At 34.2% G+C, this 26,147-nt stretch overlaps 2 protein-coding genes across 2 annotated transcripts; one reads left to right on the plus strand and one right to left on the minus strand.

Annotated features, from left to right (window-relative positions):
- Positions 1-5,485: 5,485 nt before the first annotated feature.
- On the minus strand, positions 5,486-6,421 carry LOC105076141 (olfactory receptor 4F6-like). Its single transcript, XM_010964157.3, has one exon. It carries the CDS (start codon positions 6,419-6,421, stop codon positions 5,486-5,488), a length of 936 nt encoding a protein of 311 aa, XP_010962459.1.
- Positions 6,422-17,630: 11,209 nt separating this feature from the next.
- On the plus strand, positions 17,631-18,542 carry LOC105076135 (olfactory receptor 4K15-like). The gene has a single exon (XM_010964150.3). It carries the CDS (start codon positions 17,631-17,633, stop codon positions 18,540-18,542), a length of 912 nt encoding a protein of 303 aa, XP_010962452.2.
- The last annotated feature ends 7,605 nt before the right edge of the window (positions 18,543-26,147 follow it).

Below are 26,147 nucleotides of genomic sequence, written 5' to 3' on the forward strand. Positions count from 1 at the left end.
ACTTGGAGATCACTCTGAAGGACAAGACCAATTCAGTTTCAAAACCCCATATTTAAGGGTCTGTTTCCTGGGGAAAATTCTGTTTCAAATTTCTGAATTAGTCAGGAGACAGAAACTTATCCTAGTTCTTTTAATAAAATAATATCATTTAGAGAAGATGGTTAACTAGGTAGGTATTAAAGAACTAAAAATAATAGACATTCTAAAACACTAAGAGATCATTTAAAAATCAACTAAAGAAAAAAAGTGCCAGCTCTGGTGCTAGAGAAATTAAGGGAAGAGTTTGTCATGATTAAAACTTAGAAGCTCAGAGAAGGAGCCCACGGACTTGAAATTCAGACCAATGAAAAGAGGGGAGTAGATGGTATTAGTATTTTTGAGAAGCATAACTTCTCTCAGCCACTTTCTATAAAATATCACTTCATTCTCATGATATATTAAGGATAAAATGCATAATTTATGTAATTGCTTAACAACCTCTTACACATAATAAACACACATACTTATAAAACCTCCCAAAAGCTAGCTATTATTGTTAGGATAAAATTTAAACTGTGATGTTTTCCAAAACCTAAGGACTGTGTATAATGTGATTTCTGTCTGTTAGCCACATCTCAAACCACACTCCTCCTCCTCATTTCAGTATCCCTAGGATATGAAAAGAATCCAGATGATACAATCCTGTAAGTATATAGTACATGCCCAGAGAAAAGATATTTATTTATTTAGGACAATGGTTTCTTTAAAATAACACCAAAGTACACCTAACAAAAGGAAAAACAGATAAATTGGACTTCATCAAAACTAAAATCTTATGTGTGTCAAGGGATTCAATCAAGAGAGTAAAAAGAAAATGTACAGATGAGAGAAAATATTTCTAAATCACATATCTGATAAGGGTCTTGTAGTGGGTTGAATGAAGGCCCTCAAAAAGATAGTTCTACATCCTAACTCCTGAAACTGTTAATGAAACCTTATTTGGAAAAAGGGTCTTTGCAAATATAATAAGGATCTTGAGATCATCCTGGAGAACCTGAATAATAAATGTCCTAATAAGAAACATAAATGTCCTAATAAGAAACAGGAGAATACAAGGATACAGAGGTGAAGCCACATGGAGATGAAGTAGAGGTTGGAGTTATGTAGACACAAACCAGGAAACACCTAGAGTCACCAGCAATCGGAAGTGACAAGGAAGGATTCTCCCCTAGAGCCTTAGGAGGGAGCTTAGCCCTGCCAGCACATTGATTTCCAATTCTAGCCTCCAAAACTGTGAGAGAATAAATTCATGTTGTTTTAAACCACCAAGTTTGTAGTAAATTTTTATTGCAGCCTTAGAAAACTAAACAGGCATGGTAATCAAAATATATAGAGAACTATTAAAACTCAGCAATAAAAAGACAAACAACCCAATTTAAACATGAGAGAAGGATTTGAATAAACATTCCACTCAAGAAGATATACAAATGGCCAACCAACAAGCACATGAAAAGCTGCTCAACCTCATTAGTCATTACAGGAATGAAAATTAAAAGGACAATGATATATAATTTCACACCCAGTAGATTGGCCATAATAAAAACTAATGAAATAAAACATCAAGTGTGGATAAGAATATGGAGAAATTGGATTGCTCATACAGTATTAGAGAGAATGTAAAATTTTATAGGCACTGTGAAAAACAGTTTGATGGTGTCTCAATATGTTGAACATAAAGTTACCATATGACCCAGAAGTTCCACTCGAGAGAACTGAAAACAGGTGTTGAAACAAAAAATTGTACACAGATGTTTTTAGTAACACTATTCACAAGAACCAAAAGGTAGAGACAACCCAAACATCCATCAACTGATGAATAGATAGACAAATAAGGTATATCCATACAATGGAATATTATTCAACCATTAAAAGGGATGACATTCTGATACATGTGACAACATGGATGAACCTTGAAAACATGCTAAGTGAAAGAAGCCATACACACAAAATGCCACATAATATAAGATTCCATTTCTATGGAATTTTTGACCAAAAAAATTTGACCAAAATAGTCAAATCCATAAAGACAGAAAATGGATTAATGGTTGCCAGGAAATGGAAGAAGAAGAAATTTGGGTTTGAATGCTTAACAGGTACAAAGTTTTTAGGGGTGATAAGAATGTTTTTAAAAATATGAAAGGCAGCTAGGAAGTCCTATATTAGCCAGAAGTTATAAAGGTCCAGGAATATCAGTTGTATACCACAAACTATTTTTCTCTAGTTATTGATATTCTGTTTATATAAAATTCCTTATATAAAAGAAAAAACTAAAACTAAGTCTGTTAGAAATGTTGAAAGAAGATTTAAATTGGTTTCAAACTGTGTACTTTAAAAAAGTTATACTACCTGGCACAAGGTGCTTTTTAAAACTTTTAAATTTAAACTTTTAAAATCCATTTATTCAATAAGCTTTCACTGATAGCTCACTGAAAGTACCCAACATATACCACCTGCCTCCAGGAAAGTTACTCTTTGGTGAAGGAACTAGACATTAAATAACCAATAACTGATATGTGCAGTTACATGAACTTGAACATCAAAAAATTCTCCACTGGACCTGGAACACAAATCTGATAAATATCCATACACCCAGAAATCTAGATTTGGGTGATTATATTATTTGGAAATTTTTATTTTCACTTATAGTTCCCACTTGACCTGTCTTAGGTTGAACCAATTCTCATTTGAACACCATCCAGTCAAGCTTTTACATCCACCATTCCACTGATACTTTCTTTTCCAGAGTCACCAATGACCTCCTCATTTTTCAATTCAGTCATTCATTTCCTCTTCCAAAAATGGTTTGTCAGTGCCAGTTAATAGATCTGTCCTATTTTGTTTTTTGTGAAGCTTTGTTTTATGTTATTATTAGCATGTCTTTCATAATTTTGTTCCTTTTATTTCACTTAATTCTTTTAAATTAATTTTTGTATTGTTTTGGTATAAAATTTTATCATTTGTAGCATCTATCTTTCTGTAATTCTCTTAGTTATTACTTCATTTTAAAATATCGGCTTTCATTATTTGCGTTGCCAGTTATTTTTGGACACTTACTGCTGCTGAGAACATCAACACATTTTTCTACTTTTTGCTTCTCTATCTCTCCTCCATTAAAAATGTTTAATTTATCAGATTTAACACTTAACATTCCATTCTTTCATGTGCAGCCTCACTTTTAAGTCCTAAGTCTTTAATAGAAAGTGTTAAATTTTAGGCCCCAGTATTGCTGAAGTTTCCCAAATAGCTCTTGTTGGGATGGAGCTGGTCCTTTAGATGGTTTCCCAGGAAGGGCTTATGCACACAGTCTTCAACAAAAGCTTTCGTACTTAAAATATGTTTAATTAATTTTTATGTACATGAAGGACAGATTGGCTTTACATTAATTTTTTATCTCACATTTTATTTCCTTGACTCTTTTGGAAATGTAGTTCAATCATTATCTCTCTTTATATACTACTATCAGGAAGTCTGACACCAACTCAATTTTCTCTCCTCTATAAGTTACTTATGTTACTTTGATAGGAAGCTCAGAAGATACTGTATTTTAAATACTTAATAATTTTACTAAAATATGTCTTGGAATTAACCATCTAAGGTCAACTATCCCAAGGTGATTATAAGCTATTTCATTAAATAGATTCTGGTCTTTCATTTCACACACGTTAATAAAAGTTTGAAATATTATTTCTATTGCAAAGTCTCATTTTCAGATTATATAATATTAAATATTATTTGCATGGTTCTATAAAACTTTCTCTCTGAAACTTTTTTTACTTCTTTCTTTAATTGGTTTCACTTCTTGGTTCTTTTCACCTTTATTTCCTGTATCATTCATTGTAATTTTGAATATTCTAGTCTCTTTGGGTACGTTGTATTTTGGTGTTCATTTTTGAAATGATTTCTTCTTGTTCAAATTTTGTTCTGAGTTTAAGTTGGCTCTTACTTTTAATTTATTTTTTAATTGAGATTACACTGGTTTGCAACATTATATGTTTCAAATGTACAATATGATATTTCTACTTCTGTGTGTATATAGCATGCTCACCACCAAAAATTTAGTTTCCATCCATCAACTCTCATTTTTAATTTTAATATTTTTAGTCATTTTCATTCAAAGATTTGAGTTTCTGATTCAAGTGTTCTTACATATTTTAGATTTCAGGTTTAATGAGATTTCCTTTATTATGGGCTATTATATGGTTGTCTAGCTGGAATCAGTGTCTGCTTAGGCCCAGAATCCAACAGAAATAGATTTTAACATAAAGTTAAAGCTGATATTTCAGGTTTACTCATAATTAAAAACAAACAAAAAAACCTCTCATGAAATTTTCAAAATGAATTTTGCCTAAAAAGATTTAGGACTCAATATGTTTAGCCTGAGGAGTATTTAACCTTAAAAGAAGATATAGAATCATTTTTTTCCAAACATAAAAAAGACAGTATAGAAGATATTTTACTCTGCACAATTCCAGATTACAAAAAGAAGAACACAGTATGAAATATCTAGGGAAGCAAATTCCATCTCAGTATAAGAATACAATTTCAACAGGTAAAAGAATTTCAAAAGATGTTTTGCTTTGTATGGTGGTGAGTCTCAGGTCCGTATGTCTAAAAGCATAGGCTTCATGCTTAAACACAGAGTGGGGTTCAGTACTGCACTGTATCCATGGTCGAGAAACACTACATCTGAGTTTCCTCTCTTTCATTAAACATTTTTTCACTCCCAGCCCAGCTCTACCCTTTGATGAATGTTACTGCTTAATTCATACCCTTTTACTGTCAGCACACAATAAAAGGGGAGAGTTAAAAGCAAAGTGGAGAGGAAGAAGACATAACTTTGCCTTCTTAGAGAACAGATCCAAAAAAAATTTCAAACTGTTTAACTATTTTTGTCCACTGTATTGTTTTCAGCATATGTGACTATTAGTGAATATTTAATCTAATAAAGAAATTAAACTTCTTTCCAAAGCTATATTCATGTAATTGAGTATATCACAGTAACAGAGTAAAGGAAGGGAAAGAAGCAAAAGCAACCAGAATCACTTTAGAAAATAATACTGCATTCCTTGGTCAAAAATTCTTAAGACAGAACCAATCATTCTCTTTAACTGAGAATTTTTTACAATGATTACGAAGGACAATATGCCAATACAGCACTGTGAACCGGAATTCATAAAAAATATTTAAGATATTTTATAGATTATTCAAAATGTAGGTCTCACAAAGTACATTTCATATATTTAATAATCTCAAAACTGTGTAAAATAGCCTACAGATAAATAATAAAAATATACAATCACATTTTTGGTCATTAATTTGGAATGATCTATCCAAGGATTTTCAAGCTGCTGGATTAAAGACAATAAATTGCCTTAACATGATATAATTTGTTTTAATGTTTACAACAGTGCTTACAGAAGGTACCATTTGTGCTCTCCTGAGTTATTTAGATGATCCTCCAACTCAGGAGCTGACTACTCAATCGCCTCATTGCCATCTTCATGTCCTTGTTCCTCAATGTGTAAATGGCAGGATTCAGGATGGGCGTAATCATAAAGTCCAAAATGGCAAGAAACTTATCCACTGGCACCGTGGGAAATGGCCACATGTAAACAAAGATGCATGGTCCAAAGAACAAAACCACCACAGTGATGTGAGCTGACAGAGTAGAGAGGGCCTTACACAAACCACCTGAAGAACGTTTCCATATGGTGACCAGGATGAAAACATAAGAGACAATCAACAAGAAGAAAGTGCCCACAGAAATGAACCCACTGTTGGCAGTTACCAGGAATTCCATTCTATAGGTGTCTATGCAGGCAAGTTTGATAAACCAAGGTAGGTCACAGTAAAAGCTATCTATTTCATTAGGACCACAAAAAGGCAGATGGACAACAAAAGCTAACTGGACCACTGAGTGAATGAGGCCAGTAGTCCAAGCACCACACAGAAGCAGAAGGCACATCCGTGGGCTCATGATGGTCAGGTAGTGCAGGGGCTTACATATGGCCACATATCGGTCTAAGGCCATGGCAGTAAGCAGCACCATCTCAGATCCACCCAGGATGTGAAGGACAAATATCTGGATGACACACCCTTGGAAGGATATGATTTTGTGCCCAGAGTACAGGTCAGAGATCATCTTTGGAACAGTTAAGGTGGAAAAACACAAATCAATAAATGAGAGGTTGGCTAAAAGGAAGTACATGGGGGAATGTAGATGAGGGTCAAAGGTCACTGCAAACACAACAAGGAGGTTTCCTAGAAGAATTGTTACATATAACACTGTAGAGAAGGCAAGGAGGAAATGCTGCACAGGTCTAGAGTTAGAAAGTCCCAGGAACACAAATTCAGACACCAAAGAGTAATTTGCTTCATACATTGGCTTTGTCTGGTGATACCTAAAGATCAAAAACAAAATCATAACCAAAGGATTTATCAAAATTAAAATAAACAGATATATGCTTTTATTTAAATCTAGTTTTAAGAAAAGCAATCTTTACTAACAGCCATTAAGATGTCTTGAAAAATTCATGCATTAATTTATTCCTTCAGCTAACCTACCTAGTGAGCGTTAACTGATATTCCTAATGAGTATCTACCATACTCCAGGTACTACATCAAGGTCTGAGGTAAAATACTAATTCTGACTTTCTGAGGTGTACAGGCTAATGGTGGAGCTAGACATTAAGTAACTGTAAATACACATACAACTCTGACAATTGATTTGAAGGAAAAGAACAGAGGACTACGAGGACAACATGACTCATCACTGTGGTGCTTGAACAGATTCTGCTAAACAGGGAGTTACTACTGAAGAGTAAGTGGAGGAGTCCAGACTTTGGAAATGCCATGTGCAAAGACCCTGGGACAGGAAGGCCAGTGAGACTTGAGAATGAATGATTGCCCATTAGGTGGAGTAATACACCAGACAGGATGGACTCTTGTATCCATGATAAGAACTTTGCTTTTTATCCTAAGAGCAATAGAAAATTTGGGGTGACTTTCAGCAGTAGCTGATCATGCTTTCAAATAGTTACCCAAAGCTTCAATGTAAAGAATGGATTGAGGGCTAGAGTAAACTTAGAGTGACCTCAAGAGACTACTGAGATCGTATCACATCAGTGTGGACAGGGTGCATTATTTAGCCAGTGGTGTTGGTACAACAGATAAACTTTGGAAAAATGTAAATTTTGCCTCACACAATAAACTCAAAGAAGTTTCAGATGGATATTTAAACATTAAAAAGAGAGACAAGCCAAAAGAAAGTAAAAGAATATTTAAACCCACATTAAGGTGGAAAATTCATTCTTAGCATATCCCATATTAATAAATCAGGGAAGAAATAATACTTGGCAGTATCCAAAGTATTAAATTCATCTTGTACATAAATTTGGATAGATACATAAAGACAGTGTATAAAGATATACATACAGATATCTTATATGGAGATATAAGCACTATAAAAATAAAAGTAAAAACACACTTTGGAAAATTGTTTTAAAATATCAGCCAAATGATTCACATTTTTAATATGAAATTAGCTCTTCCAAACAGATAAAGTGTGGTGTACCAATTTTAAAATGAGCAAAACATAAAACTACTGACAAAAAAAGAAATCCTAGTAGTCGATAATCATCTGAAGAGTAAAACCCTCTTTAGTAATCAACGAAATGTACATAATATTGCCTTGGGGTGCTATTTTCTACTAACAAGTTTCAAAGGCTTAAAAATTGATGACTTATCATGGATGAGGCTGTGAGGAAAAGGCCACATTCATACACTGATAATGAGAGTAAAAATTGATACAGTTTCTTTAGAAGGTACATTCAAAATAGATACCAAAAGTTGAAAATTTTCCTTAACTTGTGACTAAGAATCTCACTTCAAGAAATTTGCTTAGTGTAATAATAATGGGTAAGCTAAAAATTAAGCTATAAGGGGCACCTATTATACCACTGTTGATAAAAAGAAAAATAAGAAATAACATCAATGCTCACAATAGAGACTTAAAATATTCATAGTTCTTCCTCCTGGAGAAGGCATTATTCTTCATATATAGAAACAAAAATCAGTGCTATGAAATAAGTGAATAATAGACAATTGAAAAAAAAGAAAAATTTACAAGAAAAATGTATAGGAAATCTATTTTTTAAAACTTAATATATCTAGGGGAAAATAGAAAGATGCTTATCTTTAATTTTTGTCAATAAATTGTTCATCTCTGGGCTTATACGCTTTTATTAGTTTGAATCATATGAAGTTCTTCCTTTGGTAAGTTCAAAGAAGGTCAAGTATCAATTTTATACAATTCAATATAATATAGTAACGTATCTTTTTCCATACATGATTGTCTAAACTCCCTTATCTCTAAATAACTAAACCCAGTTACTGATGCTTGTTCCACACCTGAACTGAATACCACGGGTCCCCCATTTGCACTGCCAACAATAAGCTTCCCTCCATGCCCTGCACCACTAACCACCATTCTCTCCCATGTTGTCCCTCCTCCCTGTGTCACTCCCCTCTGCCCGGGCTCTCCCTTGGGCACAGCCCTGCACTGCCTAAACAAGAAGGCATCATAAGTAGGCTGGAGCACCTTGAGCCTGCTGTAGCCAAGAACAGACTTGAAGGTAGCCAGGCTAGTCAGGAAGGACACCGTGAGGGTTATGGACATGGAGAAGGTATAACAGCCAAAAAGAAACACTACAGGGATGGTACTACGAGGCCCTGACAGAAGGGCACTAGATAGAGAATTTAAAGCCAATAACTGAGAAAATAAACAGAACAGGACTGAGCAAGGGAGAATGGGACAATCACCAAGGTTAACGGCAGTGGATGTGACATTTCAAAAGAGCTATAACCAAAACTATCAAAAAGCTTTGATCATACAACATGTAGATTTTAAAATACACATATTCTAGTACACACAAAAAGTATATTCAGTATATTCCCAATTGTGCAAAATAAATAAATACGTTTCAAAGAACAAAAGAAATGTTAGTTAAAAAAAAAAGTACTGATTGATTTTTTTCTTAGTAGGAAAATTAGATGATTCTTTTTTCTGTTTTTCTCTATTTTTTAAATGTTAAAAATTCATTTATTAATACAAACTATCTTCATTTGATACATTTCAATAGGAAGCGGAAATACTGGCATCAGTCAAACAAAGGATTATATTTGATAGAAAGGTCAATATATTAACTCTACAAGGAGAAGGTCTTACTTGAAAAAGCGAGGAAACATACACATGTAACTGACAATAGGAAAAGTAAGATGCACAAGTGGCCAATAAACATATTTATTGATGCTCAGCCTCACCATTAGAGGTGATTAGGAGATTCATAGTTTTGTTGTACCACTTGATAAGGAAAAAGAAAGAAAAAGAGAAGAGACAGGTGAGAATAAAAAGGAATTTCCAGTGTTAGCAAGACGTCAGTATAAAAGCTACTCTTATACATTGTTGAAGATGTGTAACAATTGACAGTATTTATTAGAAATTAAATTGTACAAATCTATTTCTAGACATACTAGCACAAGGGCAAATATTATGTATATGTAGCATCTGTATTTATATAACATGTATATAGTAACACACACATTCACACATACATATTGAGAATGTTGTTGACATATGTCAATCATTAAAGAAGGAATTCCTCACATTGTAGTACATATATACCATGGAATATTATGATGCTATTAAATAAAATAAATAGGTCTACATACACAGATCTGGAAAGATTTTCAATTTAAGTGAAAATAAGAAAGTGCATTAAAAACAATACTATGCCTGCCATTATAGAAAAACAATGTTGATGTTCTCAAAAAATTATTAGAGTTTAATATGTTTGTCTATGTATACTCATGGCCAACATTAATTCCTGCAAGAAATTGCTGCATAATAACCAGTACTATGTGTTACCTTGGTAAAATGCTGAGAAAGGTCAGTTTATTACATGTCCTTAAAGATCTGGAAACAAATACTGAATAAAAGCAAGAACATCCAACAGCCATATATATACATATACACACACACACACACACACACACACACACATATATATATATATATATATATATATATATATATATATATATATATACACACACACACACTTCATTGTATATATACATATATACAATGAAGAGTGTATGTTTGAATTTAAAAAACAGATTCCAAGAATGCACACCAAATATTACCAGTAGTCAATCCTGAAAAGTAGAAATACATATGGCTTTTCACTTCCTAAGGTCTACATTTCTGTTACTTAAATGGCATTAACCTGGAATTGCTTTTGACTTTAAACTGGATTTCTAAATATAAAATAAGAGGTTCGAGATGCACAGCACTTCAAATTCAGAGTGTAGTGATGATGTCAATGCCATACAAATAAGCATTTAAAAATTGAAATAAAGCTTTACAAGTGTGTCAACAACTGTTTACTCATTAAAAAAATTACAATAGCCCCTTAATAGAAAATGTTCTCTTTAAGTGCTTAATAGCCACAGATAAAACTTCCTATTGGCAACTGTCTACTGATAGTTTCTTTAAAATCTATTTACTGTCTAGTTGCTTGATACCAGTAAGGAAGGAGATGACATGAAAAGAAAAGAGAAGGGAGTGGAGAGAAGGGATAGGGACAAGGTGAGAAAAGAAATGGGAGAGAAGAATAGAAGCAAGCAAGAAGGAATACCATGCAAGTTAAACAGGAAGCAGTTAAAACAGCACACCTAGGGAGGGGTTCCCAGCTCTTGTTGCCTGCTCACTGCTTACAAACCCTCAATAACTTACCCTGCCTTCACAACATCTCAGCATGGCTCATAAAGCTCCAGGGGACTGTTTACAATCCACTTCCTGGCTTCTTATCTCACCTCTTCATCTCACAAACCTCATGAATTACAAGGACCCTTGTTCTTTCATTAACATTAGGTTTACCCATATTTTGTTCTGCACTAAAGGTATCCTTGACCTTCTGGCTGATTAGTTCTTGTTCTAAAAATTCCATCTCTGCAGGAGTTACTCAAGGACGTCTCCCTCTCTCTTCCAGTCTGGTTTACGTATCCCTCCACTACGCTCTCACATCATACATGCAAATCTCTCATAATACTTTTTTCATGACATTATAATTTACAGTTGACCAGTCTGTCTGTCTCCCCTGCTAGGAGTATGAGTTTCTTTAGAGCAGGGACCATGTCTTAGTCATAAGTCCTGACCAACCTAAGTGTTGTGAGTTTCAGAGAGAAGCCAAGCGGCTGGATGTGGCCATGTATATGCATATAAATGCATGGACAGTTGACAGTAATTGTTTCTTGGTAAAGACTGTTGTACTTTATATCTTAGTACTATTGAAAACTGATGCCAGTAGAATTAAAAAAACAATTGTCATTCTAGAAATCGCCACAAACGGTCAAAGGCAATTCACATTAAAACCAATTTCCAAGGTCCTTTCTAGTTCCTAGTGAAATAAAGTCCAAGTACAAAAATCTCCCTGTAAATCGAGTCACAATCTAAGTACAGGGAGCACTCCATGCAACCTAACATTGAAAAGTCTATCTTCCCCTTGGAAAGACTCATATGGTGGTTCAACAAATGCTTGTTGAACTGAAAAAATATGAATAGAGACAAGAAAGAGTGGGAGGGAAGGCTGAGGGGGATGCAATTTTTGTAATGTTGGCAGAGGTGCTATGCTTTACCCACATCGGGAAAAGAGCTGGTAATTTTAGCAGGCTCTTCACTTACATTACACTGCCCCCACTTACCTGACCAAAAACAAACAAACAAACAACAGAAAACAAACGACAACAACCAAAAAATACCAGGCCTCAGAAAACAATACTTTCCCTAGTATTGGACCTTTTAAGAAATGTTTCCCTCTTTGATCTCTGCAGTTAGTGCTCCTCACAACTGCTCCAGTGCCAACAACAGCCTTTGGTAACAACCTGGTAACTCAAGTGACCTGAGTCCCTAGGTCATTTATCATGAGAACTCTACTTTGAATTCCCATGACATTAAGAGAAGAAAAAAGTATTAGAGTTTGGTTACAAAAGTAAACGGAAAAAAAGGAAGCTGTGGCTAACAACATGATAGCCAAGTATCTTCAAGGAAAATCAGCAACTCCTAACATTTTAATGCCTATGTACAAATTAAATACTACTTAGACTAATACCAGTGAAAAAGAATACCTATTAACAAACATTAGAAAGTTATTTAGAATTCTGTTGAAAGCATATTCATGCAACATCCTTAGAAACACTGTACCTGCTTTTTACCTCAAATATACAATTACCATCCCCATTTGGGAGACAGTAACATTAAATAATACGGAAAGACAACATGTTGGCAAAGGTCACTATGCTAAAGTCAGATCCAATATTCAAATATGATTATTTCTGATTTCAAAGTCCATGGATTTAATCCCTACACTATGCTGCCTCGTTTCTGTATTACTGTTGTGACAGATAAATAAGATTTCACAGATCTATTTAGCTTTTTACTTTTTTGAGTATTTTTACCTATATTATTTAATTTCTTCTTTCTAACAGTGAGATGAAAATGCAGTATTGTTCCCGATCAGATGAAGAAATAAGGTTGTGACTTATCAGTTGGTAGTAGAAAAGGGGCTAGAATTTGTGTGCCTTGGGATTCAGCCCAGTGATTTTTTTTTCAATTAACTAAATCCAGAGATACTGAATATCTGTAATTCTGTAAGGCTTGCTCAGAAAAGCAATGTACACACAGAGAAGACCAAATATCATACATTCTTACATCATTTAACACTATTATAAGAGCTCCAATTCAGCATGTTGTTTTGACAAACTTGATTTTTGTTAGTTAAATTGCTTTTAGTGATTTACATTTTACAATATTTTAGACTCAGTTCTACATAGCATTTAAGCTGGAGACAAATGAAAAACAAAAACAAAAAAAACCCTAGTGTGTGATTATACCAAAAGTACATTTTTTACCTAAAAAAAGGGAAAGGTAAACCTAAGCCAAGTATGACTGAAAAAAAAATGAGCTAAAACAAAGTAGATAACTAAAATATTAATTTATAATGAAAAAAATTCCTCATTTATTTTTCTTTTAGTATTAAATTTTGTTATCAAGGTAAAATTCACATAATGGAAAATCAGTCATTTGAAAGGTACAATCCAATGGCATTTAGTACATTCATAATATTGCAATCACACCTCTATCTAGCTTCAACATATTTTCATCACCCCAAGGAAAACCCCATATCCATTGAGCAGTCACTGTCCATTCCCCTCTCTCTCAGCTCCTGGAAATCACTAATCTGCTTTCTATCTCTACGGATTTATCCAATCTGGATACTTTATATAAAGAGAATTAAAACAACATGTGACCTTAAGAGTCTGGCTTCTTTCATTTAGCATAATGTTTTCAAGTTCATCCATGTTGAAGTGTGTATCAAGACACCATTCCTTCTTATAGATAAATAATATTCCTTTGTATGTATTACCACAGTTGTTGATTCATTCATCAGCTGATGAAAATGTGCCATCTTTGGCCATTGTGAATAGTTCTACTATGACATTTGTGTACAAGTTTTTGTTTGAACAGTTGTTTTTAACTCTTTGGGGTAAATACCTAGGAGTAGAATTGATGAGTCAAATGACTAGCTCATCTCCTACTGCTGGTCATCCCCTGTCCACTCACCGAAGTCATCTGGGACTAGAAATGGCAAGTTAATTCTGAAATAATGTTTTTCTTTAAAAAAAAAAAAAAGTTAACCAAAGAAGTGCTTTAAAACTGTGCTTAACTTCCATCATTAGAACTTTTATAACCGTACACACCAGGTCTCTCTCTCAGACCTGAGAAAAGGCACACTTTCCAGGTGATACTCTCAATTCTGAGAAACTCCAAAATTGAGAGGTCCCAAAGGAACACAGCATGGGTAGCTTGAAAGCTGCCTACCCCAGAGGCCACCCTCTACAGTAAATATATGCCTCACACACTCCCATGAACACTGGTCACGACAGAAGTGGATTATTTGTTTTGGTGCAATATGGTTTTATTTCAGATTCTAATTACAATATGGAAAATGCTTTACCCCTGGAAAAGAATCTGATCAAATATGGTGTTTCTCTGGTAAGAAGCTATGGCCTATACTCTGTAAATTTCTTAACTTCTCCCTTAGTTTGCTTCCTCTATCACATGTAAGAGACAATGTCACAATGTTTTAATACCATATTTCCATACATATTAATTAGAATGAGTTGGAATGGCTGCATAGCTTCCAGAAATATCAAAGATTTCTTCTCCCACCTACATCTTGGGACTTCTGGATTTTACAGCATCAAAAGGAATGCCTTCTACACAGTCTCATAGCTCCCTAAATACGTTTAGGAGGTCCTCATGTTCTCACAGAGCCACAATCATCAGGGTCCACAGTTTCCTTGAGTTAAGGAAAACTGTGTTCGATACACAGATATTTGACTATAATTAACAGAAACCCCGAAACACTGGAGAAAGTGATTGTTACTAATTTAGCTCAGAAAGAAACCTGACAGAGAATATGTAGAGAAACCTCTCAAAAGTTATAAGTCAGTAGTTACCATGGAAATGGAATTATGCTCTTGGAACTGAACAGAGGAGACACAGAATGACACCACAGAAGCACTGGAGTTAGAGAACACTGGGTGTGCACCCCAGTTACACTATTTCTCAGCTCTGAGCCTTGTAACAGGTTACACTAAGAGCCAAACTCTCAATAAGACCTATTTCATGGGGTTATTGTGAACACTACCTTAGACAACGTTAGAGAAACTTTCTAACACATGGGAGGTATTCGGAGAGAGAAAGAAAAACAGGGAGACACAATGAAACCGATTGATTTAGTTTTCAAATGACCCTAAAATTAGCAGCTCAAAAAAGAAAATGGAAATTGTCTCATTTTCTTTTATCTTTTCCTTTTATATTTTGCTAAATTTTGATTCTTCCTCGTAAGTTCTACTTTGTTATTTGATTTTACAGTTATATTTTTAGAATCTTTAGATTTACCTCTCATCTATGATTGAAAATTATTTATAACAGTATTATTAATATTGCTATTGCCATTAATATAATTATTTCAGCAGTAATATTTTGTCTTTTGTAATTCAACTAAAATAATATTAAACAATTTTAAAGCAAGTATTAGCTGAAAAAGCAGGCACAGGCTTTTACTTTGGTATAACCAACAATATCTACAGCCTATTTCTTTTTCACCGAAGTACTCAAAAGTAATCAGAGTACACAGTAAGAAAATATTTAATAAATTCTTACTTATCATACCAGAAAAAATTAAAAGCCCCTCCTACATCTAGTACTTTCTAATTCCATTCTTATTTTTGTCCCTGGTATCTGATAACTACATAGACTTAAGCAACAACAATATCATCAACAGCTCCAACCATAGAGAACAGTGACGGTAAACCCGTCTATCATTTGTTGACTTGGCTTTTTCAGCAGTGAATCGGATTGTTACCACTGTAACAGAACAGTGATTTAAAATGTTTAATATACCTCTGAGTGAAATAGAAAATGGTTCCCAATTTTGATAGAGAGCTATGAACACCAATCATCAAGAATTAGTAATGACTGTTGGAAATAATTGACCCATGAGGCAAAGCACTTGAGAGCCAGACATTTTTAAAAGAAAAAGGAGGAGGAGGAGGGAGAAGATAAGGAGGAGAAGAAAAAAAGAAAAAGATGAAGACAGAGGAGAGAAAATTAAAGTAAAAAGGGAGAGAGTAAGAAAGAATATAAATCTATTTTTCAGCTTTATAATATTGTTAGATTTTTAAAGGAATGAATTTCAATTGCAGCAAATGCGTAGTTTAAAGACAAAGTTTCTCTAACTTGTTAATAAGAAGTCTAATTAGCTTGTATATGCCATTTACAATGTTACTGTAAAAGTAAATCTTCTGTCAATAATTGTTAGGGAGAACATAATGCACTTCAAAAATTATGGCTTCTCAGGCTAAGGCATGTGAGACTGAATGGAAATAGCTTTCTATGGAAATAATGGAAATGGAGAGATTTACTAACTATGAAAATGTGTAGCCAGAGTCTCAAGTCCAAAGAACCTTCTCATTTGTAACACAAAATTGTTTTTCTCAAGTAACTTGGGGCATAGTCTCTGTCCAAGTCTTAATCACAGATTTTGGACCATTTCAGTCCATGCAGAGATTCCTAGATTTCAGTTTCTCGGAGACGATCTTGTTTTGAATCAGAAACGTACAAGCAGATTGTGTATTCTATGGTTCTAGATCATGTCTGGCAAAAGGGGCTTTCCAATACTAAAATATTTTCAAGCCCGATATTCAAGACTAAATCTCAGGAGTCTCTGTGGTTGATGTATACCTCAGGCTTTGTGTAATTTCTTATAGGTTATGTAGCTTCGAGTTTCACAAACAGAAAATATTTCTTCCTGATGCTCGTGATTTATTCCTTATGCCTGGAACATTTATTCTTCCACTGATTGTTAACCATCCTCTTTTTGATTAGTTTATCTGCTCTTATATTTAGTTAACTATGTTGGTGAGAAAGTTTTCTCATTTGTCAAAACTAGTGCTAATATCTCTTTTCAACTGATTACTTTATTAATGTATTTATTAACAAAAACATTACTAACCTTCAATAATGTGCTAAAAATGTTCATTTATATTTAGATGCTATCTTTCTACTCTACAACCCCCAAACAATAAAATGTCATTTTTGTTATTATTTTTTAGATTCCATGTTTAGGACATACCATACAGTTATTTGTCTTTCTCTTTCTCATATCACTAAGTGTAGTATTTTCTAGGTCCATCCATATTGCTGCAAATGGAGAATTTATTGTAAATCAACTATAATTCAATAACACATGACATTCTTAAAAAATGCTATTTTACCTCAGATCCACAGTATTTGAATTAATCATAATTCTTGATTTATAGCACAGTCTCACTGTTTTTCCATGCCATTTTGAGTTTGTTTGCTTGTTTATTTAATAATAAAGTTATGCCTGTGAAAACATGATCTAATATAAGACCTAAACAGTTGATAATAACATACAACTTATTTGCTCATCCTCATCCTGACCCATGGACTCCCCACAGCTGAGGTTATTTACATCTTATTTTTACATAGTTTTATAGTTTATACAAGTTCCTGCAAAATAGGTTATTTTTCTTATGGCTTTTCACCTTATAAAAATTGTGCTGAGTGGATCCATTTTGAACTTTTTTTCTTCATTAGTGTATTTTATATCCATTTATGCTATTTTGTATTGTTGTACTTTATTTATTATGGTTCTAAATAATATTCCACTGTCCTGCTTACAAGCATAATTATAAATTTCTCCTTATATACATACACAACAGTTTATCTTGGGCATGTAAGTGGGAGGGAAATTGCTGGACCATAAAATGTGTAAATATTGAGCTTTACAAGAAAAGGCCAGCTTTTTTTCCAGAGTAATGGCTGAAGTATACCCTTCCATCAGCAATGTCTGAGAAACCCTCTCAGTGAACATACTGTTCATTCAGAAAATCTATTTTTATGACTTTTCTTCAGATAAATTCAGAACAAACTGAACTAAATGGAAGAAGTAAACCAGACTGTGGTGTCTGAATTTATTATTCTTGGACTTTGTAATTCATGGGAGCTCCAGGCCTTCCTCCTGCTGATATTTTCTTCACTTTACTTGATCACCATTTTAGGCAACATCTTCATTGTGCTCCTAATTACTGCTGATCTTCATCTTCACTCCCCTATGTACTTCTTGTTAGCCAATCTTTCGTTCATTGACTTCTGCCTTTCCTCAGTAATCACCCCAAAAATGATCACAGACTTTCTCAAAGAAAATAAGACCATCTCCTTTGGAGGCTGCATGTGTCAGATTTTTTTTGGACATTTCTTTGGAGGGGGTGAGATGATACTGCTTGTGTCAATGGCCTATGACCGTTATGTGGCCATCTGCAAGCCACTCCATTACTCCAGCATCATGGACAGGCAAAAGTGCACTGGGCTAGTGATGACATCATGGATCATTGGCTTTGTGCATTCAATAAGCCAACTAGCTCTAATTATAAAGCTGCCCTTCTGTGGACCCAGGGAACTGGATAGCTTTTTCTGTGATATTCCACTGGTGATCAGGCTAGCCTGTATGGATACTTATAGTCTAGAAATGTTGATAAATGCTGACAGTGGGGTACTGGCAACCATCTGCTTCATTCTGTTGCTACTCTCTTACTTTTATATCCTGCTTACTGTCCGCCTTCACTCTAAAGAAGGGGCATCCATGGCTCTCTCCACCTGCACAGCCCACATCACAGTGGTGGTGTTATTCTTTGGACCCTGCATCTTCATCTATCTGTGGCCACTCCATATCACCTGGGTGGACAAGTTTCTTGCTGTATTTTATGCAGTCATCACACCCGTCCTAAATCCAGCCATTTACACGTTAAGAAACAAAGAGATTAAAAATGCCATCCAGAGACTGCGATGTTAGCCTATGGATTTCTGTTGGTACTTAAGGACCTTACATTATCAGAATGTCCACTGTGAGCTCCCTAAACTAGCCACACCTGTCCTGTTACTTGGGCTTGGGATGCACTCCCCAATTCACATATGAAAATTATGTGTATCACCAGATGTAAGTTTTGTGTCAATTCCATTATATTTCACAATCATTTATTGATCATTGAATGTAAAATTATTTCCTATTTTGGAATCTGGCTAGTCTTTATAACCATGATTTTGGTTGTTCTCAAGGATAACTTTAAATTAGTAAAAATGTTAATATTACTTATTATAGTTGTTACTGCTACTTCAACACCGACCACCACATTTTGAAATTTTCTATTCTACTGAGCATTTCTTTTAGCAAAGCATTTCACACAGATCTTCTCTAAATTTTTTTCAAAAAGCCAGTGCACTGAATATTGCTGGCTGTATTTTTACAAATTGCTTAATTAACCTATCAACTAGTTAACATTCTAGCTACCTTCTGGAGAGACAGCTATAAAAGGTAATCATTAAGTATTCACCATCGAATTATCACTGTAATCTGGAGAGAGTGCTGTTCCCTCAATACCATGTTTTAGTCATTTGTGAACCAGTGTAATTATCTTTATTTTAGAAGATATACATTAAATACAAAGATGGATGTATCAATAAACTTCAGGGATTTTGCTTCCTCCCTTTTTATTTAAAAATGGGTTAGGGATTTCATTATCTACACCATGTAAGAGCAGGGGGAAAGTGTTATGAAGATAGGACAAAAAGTTTAAATTTAGGAAAAACTATCCATTTAATTCATTTCGGCATCCAGATAGACTGTAAGAACTAGATTATATACAGAGTTTGAGAATTATTCATTACTACATATAACAAAACTTTCTTAAGAAATCTTCCTACTCCAGGCCTCAAAATTATATAAAGCAAAAATAAACAAATGGGACCTAATTAAACTTACAAGCTTTTGCACAGCAAAAGAAACCATAAGCAAAACAAAATGACAGCCTACAGAATGGAAGATATTTGCAAATGATGTGACTAACAAGGGCTTAATTTCCCGAGTATATAAACAACTCATATAACTTAGTAACAAAAAACAAACAATCCAATCCAAAAATGAGCAAAAGATCTAAACAAGCAATTCTCCAATGAAGACATAAAAATGGCCAGTAGGCACATGAAAAAATGCTCAATATCACTAATTATCAGAGAAATGCATATCAAACCACAACGAGGTATCACCTCACACCAGTCAAAACGGCCATCATTCAGAACTCCATAAACAAATGCTGGAGAGGCTGTGGAGAAAAGGGGACCTTCCTATACTGTTGGTGGGAATGTAGTTTGGTGCAGCCATTATGGAAAACACTATGGAGATTCCTCAAAAAACTAAAAATAGACTTACCATATGATCCAGCAATCCCACTCCTGGGCATATATCCAGAGGGAACCTTAATTCAAAAAGATACATGCACCCCAGTGTTTATAGCAGCATTATTTACAATAGCCAAGACATAGAAACAGCCTAAATGTTGACAAATGACTGGATAAAGAAGCTATGGTATATTTATACAATGGAACACTACTCAGCCATGAAAAATAATAAAATAATACCATTTGCAGCAATATGGATAGAGCTGGAGAATGTCATTCTATGTGAAGTCAGCCAGAAAGAGAAAGAAAAATACCATATGATATCACTTATATGTGTAATCTTAAAAAAATAAAAGACAAATGAACTTATTTACAAAACAGAACCAGACTCACGGACATAGAAAACAAACTTATGGTTACCAGGGACGAATTGGGTGGGAAGGGATAAACTGGGAGTATGAGATTTGCAGATACTAACTAATATATATAAAATAGATAAATAGTTTATACTATATAGCACAGGGAACTATATTCAGTATCTTCTAGTAACTTATGGTGAAAAAGAATATGAAAACGAATATATGTATTTTCCTATATGACTGAAGCATTGTGCTGTACACCAGAAATTGACACAACATTGTAAGCTGACTATAGTTCAGTAAAAATACATTAAAAGTTAATTATATATATTATGTATACAAAAAAAGACATGGTATATTTATATAATGGAATATTACTCAGCCATAAAAAAGAATGAAATAATGCCATTTGCAGAAACATGGATGGACCCAGATATTATCATATTCAGTGAAGTAAAAGACAGAGAAAGACAAACATCATATGATATCACCTATATGTGGAATCTTGAAAAAAAAGATACAAATTTTATTTACAAACCAGAAATAGCCTCACAGACATAGAAAACAAAGAAAACAGACTGTGGTTACCAAAGGGGAAAGGGTCAGGGAGGGATAAATTAGGAGTTTGGGATTAACAGATACATATTACTATATATAAACAGATAAACAACAAGGACCTACTGTATGGCACAGGGAAATATATTGAATTTCTTGTTACAAGCTATAATGGAAAAGAATCTGAAAAAATATATATGTATGTATGTATATGTGTAACTGAATGCTTTGCTGTACACCTGAAGCTAACATTGTAAATCAACTACACTTCAATAAAAAATAAAATTTAAAAAAAGACTAGTGAAGATCACTTAGCCTCTTTTTGCCTGTTTTCTCCTCTGTAAATGTATCTAAGTGTCATCATGATTATGTAAGATGATGCCTGAAAAGGGTGTTGTAACACTCAAGAAAATGAACAAGCATGGAATTTTTATGTTCTCAGACTCAGATGGTCAGACCTCAGGGCACAAAATGGCTGGTCGAGCAATAAATTCATTTACATTTTTTGAGATCTAGAAATTTAAAATATAAACAAAACTTGGAGAGACTGAAAATGAGACAGTAAAGAGGGAGGGAGGGAGGAGAGGGGCAGGGACAGTAACAGCCAAGAGAAAAGAAAGAAATGGGGATCTAGTAATAACAGCCTTTCACATACAACTTATTTAAACACAAAGCTGAAAACAAAAAAGGATAAAGAAAAACTGTCTCCAATGGCATATGTTATGTACACTTACCACTATTGACAGGAATAGTAACAGAAGGATGATGCACTAGGAGATTGATAGTTGTTACCTCCAAGGGTAGATTAGGGGAAAGATAAAGGGGGCCCTCAATATTTGCTCCAAGTACATCTAATCAATTGTTTGAATCTATTAAATTAGACTGCATCTGTGTATTACTTATTTAATAAAGCAGTGAATTGAAAGTAACCTTGCATTATCTTTTCATCTCTTAAAGAAGTACCTATAACATGGTTTATACTCAAACAGTGCATTTTCAGTGTCAAGGAAGCACTAAGGCTGTTGAGACATACTCCTCTGAAGTACCAAGAAGCAGAAGTTCATATCAGTCCTTAAGTCATGAGCACAGGTGCAACATGCCAGTGACGAGCTACGGTCACCTACCCGTCTACATAACTCATCTCACTTCTGCTGGAACTGGAACTTCTTAATTCACTTTATGACATTGTAGATACAGAACAAAAGAAAAAAACATTATATACTTCCAATAAACAGAACAGACATATTTTAAACTTCCTTTTCTTACATTTAATAACCTTTTTAGTTGTATTTAACTGCTGCAACGTAGAAAAGGGTACATTATTACATGATGCCCCCAATTCAGAGAAATTAGGAAGCTAAAGTACCCTGGGGAGAATGATAGCGAAAGTCCTTCCAAATACATGGCTCTATTTAAACACAGATGGAAAGTTTCAAAGCCCAGACGCTGCACTTTACAGTGTATATTTGCCACACTGAGAAGATGCACTACCACCAGCACTGGTCACAGCAGAGAATTAACTGGACTACAGGTAGAATCTAGAGCGAGCCTTCTCAGTCGAAGACAAGAGTCTGGTGTCAGAGGTGATCTCTACAGAGTAAGTATATCCCAGATAACTGATTACTGTTGTTATTGGAGGTACTGGGGATTGAACCTAGGACCTCGTGCAGGCTGGGCATGCTAAGCAGGTGCTCTACCGACTGAGCTATACCCCTATCCCTCCTAGATAACCGATTTTTGAACTTTCACTTTCAATGCCTCTCCTCTATTTTAAGACTAAGTTGTCTTTCCTGTAGTGTTTTTCACACTTCCCTATAGAACTTACGAGTTCTAAATGTGTTACGCAGTTAATGCACTTGCAGGAATTTTATGTTTTCTCCCAACTAATCCCTGAGACTTCTGGATTACTAACAGCAGTTACACATACTGAAAAACAACACTGCCTTCATTGTTTGTCTTCATTGGATTGTACTTAATCCCATTAATGTTAATGACTGAGGCTTTTCCTGCTACCACTTTGATCAAATGATTAAACAAGCAAAATCTAAAAACAGAAAACATCAGGATAAGTTGGAGGGTCTGTGAGAAATGACCTTTCCCAATGTGGATATCTGTGGGAACTGCTAAATATTACCTCTAAAAAATACAGCAAACAAGTTGGAGATAAAGAAACAAACATAAGTTTATTTAAAATCTCACTACATGTAGAAATTGGGGACAAATTCTAAACATTTACTAATGCAAAATGCCAGTTGCACCACCCTTAAATAAAAGGATCTTTTTCTCTACAAATGTTTTCTTGACTTATCAATATCTTTACATGCTAACGTATACTTAATCTTTTTAAATATTTGTGCTGTATAAATGTATTCACTTAATCCCTTATTCTAAAGAAGTTTGTATTATAAGAAATGCTGATAAGTAAAGTAAAGTAGCATTATACATTTTGTATATTTGCCTACTGATTTCCTTTTAATTCATTCCAAGACATACAATTAATGAGTCAGAGTCAAAATAATTTTTTACTCTATTACTCAGTTGCCCTCTGGAATGACTATACCACTTCACATAACCATCAGCTGAGAATGAGGCACATTGCTTCCCGAGTCCCATAGCAACAAGTTTATTCATTCTGCTGAGGGGAAAAAAAAACACAAAAATGGAAACTTCTTTCTGAATTTGTAGGAAACATTTAAAAACCTCTTCAACCTCAAGTTTTAAAACTTAACTATAACATATTTTATTAAAATTTTATCATTTTACTATTACATTTAAGCCTTCTATCATCTAGAACTTACTTTTCTGTTAGATATCCATAGAGATACAACTTTATGTTTCCAATGTTGAGTTACATGTTTAACAACCACTGAATACTCCAAATTTACTGAGTAATCCTTCATCATCCTATATAACTGTAATGCCTCCTTCATTATACACTATTACCTAATTTGTATCTCATTCTTAACTGTGTTTTGTTAATTTACCTGTTCAACATTACTCAATTTGATCACTGTTCAATTAGTATAGGCTTATAATATATTCCAGTTTTTTACAGTATATATTCTCTTTCCTCCCCTAACTCTCACTTTGTTTCCTTTTCAAAATTTCCCTGGGCTTTAAATAGAGTTTGACTCACTTTGTAATGTTCCAGAAGATTTCCACTGGACTTTAAAACTGAGCACTACAGTTACTGCTCAGAATAGTTTAGTGAGAATTGGTGTTTTTACCACTTTGAATCTTTTTTATCAATTAGCATGATTTTATCGTCCATTTAAACCAGGGTTTCAAATCTTCCAGGGAAGTTTTTCAATAAAAAGCATACATTGCCTATTTGTTTCATTTATAAATGAGATCTCTGTTATATTTTACCAAGGTATCATTAACACTTCACTATATTTGTCAAAATTATTTTGCTACATTTAAGTTTCCACGTAATTGTCTTAAGTTTTTGAGATGGATAATTGTATGACTTGTTAATAACTGTAGTTTAGATAACTTTCTTTAATAGTTTTATTTATTTAATCTTCTTGTCTGTAGTATGTGATGGAACATGGTGCTGCAGGCTTCCTTCTTCATGCTTTTGATTTTAATGTTTCATCTATAATCAGCTGTTGACTGTTGGTTTAAAAATTCTATTAAAAGTGGTATGTTCAAAGTAATTCTTAATCCTTCCTATTTTACTAAGAGTTTTTATAGAAATCAATTTTGAAAATTACCCACTGACTATTTAATACATTCATTTCCTAAAAGTTTTATAAAAATACCCTCTCTGAAATAAAATATTACTCATCTCTCAGGGTCTTATGTGATATGCTGTGGGATCAAGAATTTTCTCTTGACAGTTCCACCAAAGGCTTTAAGTAGAAAATCCATGTGATCATATTTGAGCTCTGGATGGATAGCTCTGGAAATTCTATATAATGGACTGGACTCAGGGACAAATGGTCCAGAGAGATCATTTAGTAGCCTTTTCAAATGTCAAGACAGGAAAATATGTAGACTAGAAACAAGACAAAGTGACAATGGAAATGAGGAAGGAACTGAAGTGAGGAATATTTGAGAATAAAAATTGTACAATTGGAGATGGAAATTAAAGGACAGAGACAAGTGCCCCATGGGTGTCTAAACTGGGCACCTGGAAGAACGATAACAGTATTACTAAGGTGTTGGAGTTATGAACTCAGTTTTAACATGTTAACTTGAAGATGGAGGTTTGGCTTTCACTTATGTGTATGGCTTTAAAATATTACTCTGGAGTCCAGGGATGAAGCTACAGATTCAGAATTCAAAATGCAGGAATTAGTTAAAATGAGTAAATTGACATTGAATGAAAAACACTTATCACAAATCTCTGAGTCACACCAAAAATTAAGAATGAGCAGAGAACTGATCACTGAGTTAGTGAGAGGTATAGTGAAGTCAGAAAGTTAGGAGAATAATTATGGGAGGGCTGTTGTAGAAATGGTCTAACTGCATTCAGCAAATTGACAGAAAACCTGGTTTTTAGTGGACCAAACAAGTTGGGGTTTATTTTTCTCACTTTATAAGAATAATCTGAAGGGAGACTATTGCTGACTCTGGTTAAGTGACTCAATATGCCCTTTGGTTGTTAGGTCCTCCCTAAATTCTCACTGTTATTTGTATTTATATATGGGATTTAGAACTCTGTAGTTGCTGCATCTTTAGTCCCATTAGCATTAAATGCAGGGGAAAAAATGGACCATGAAAAGAACCTTCTCTACATGAAGTTTTGTCTTTTCATTGGGGAAGGAAAGCCCTCCAGACACAACATTTGTTTACATCTCATTGAACAGTTCTAGGCAACGTGTGCCATCTTAGACTACCATGGCCAAGGAAAATGGGATTATAGTAACTGGTTTAGAAAAATCATACATCATGCTCTAGACTTGGATAGGGCTATTCTTTCCTAAAATTTAGAGATGTCAGTCCACTACTTGAGCAAATGGGATGTCTGTTGGCAATAAGTGAGAAGACAGGCTATATAAAAGCCAAGAAGCCAACAGCAAAAAGTTACAGAAGCAAGCTCATGATAAACAGTACGATCAAGGAAAATGATGACTGAAAATTGATTATTATATGATGTATTCATAATCCAGGGGTTTTTCTAGAAACAAGAAATCTTGGGAACTGAATTGTTTTGACATTGATGAATGAATGAAAAGTGAGAGTTGCTGATGAAGACTTAGGGAAAGAAACAAAAATTAGAAAGGGACACAAGATTAGCAATTTAATTTTTTTAAAGAAGTGAACTAATGGTAATAAGTCAAAGGAAACAAAAAGTTTAAGTA

The sequence above is a fragment of the Camelus bactrianus genome, chromosome 6 (assembly GCF_048773025.1).
Source record: "Camelus bactrianus isolate YW-2024 breed Bactrian camel chromosome 6, ASM4877302v1, whole genome shotgun sequence".
Lineage (NCBI taxonomy): Eukaryota > Metazoa > Chordata > Mammalia > Artiodactyla > Camelidae > Camelus > Camelus bactrianus.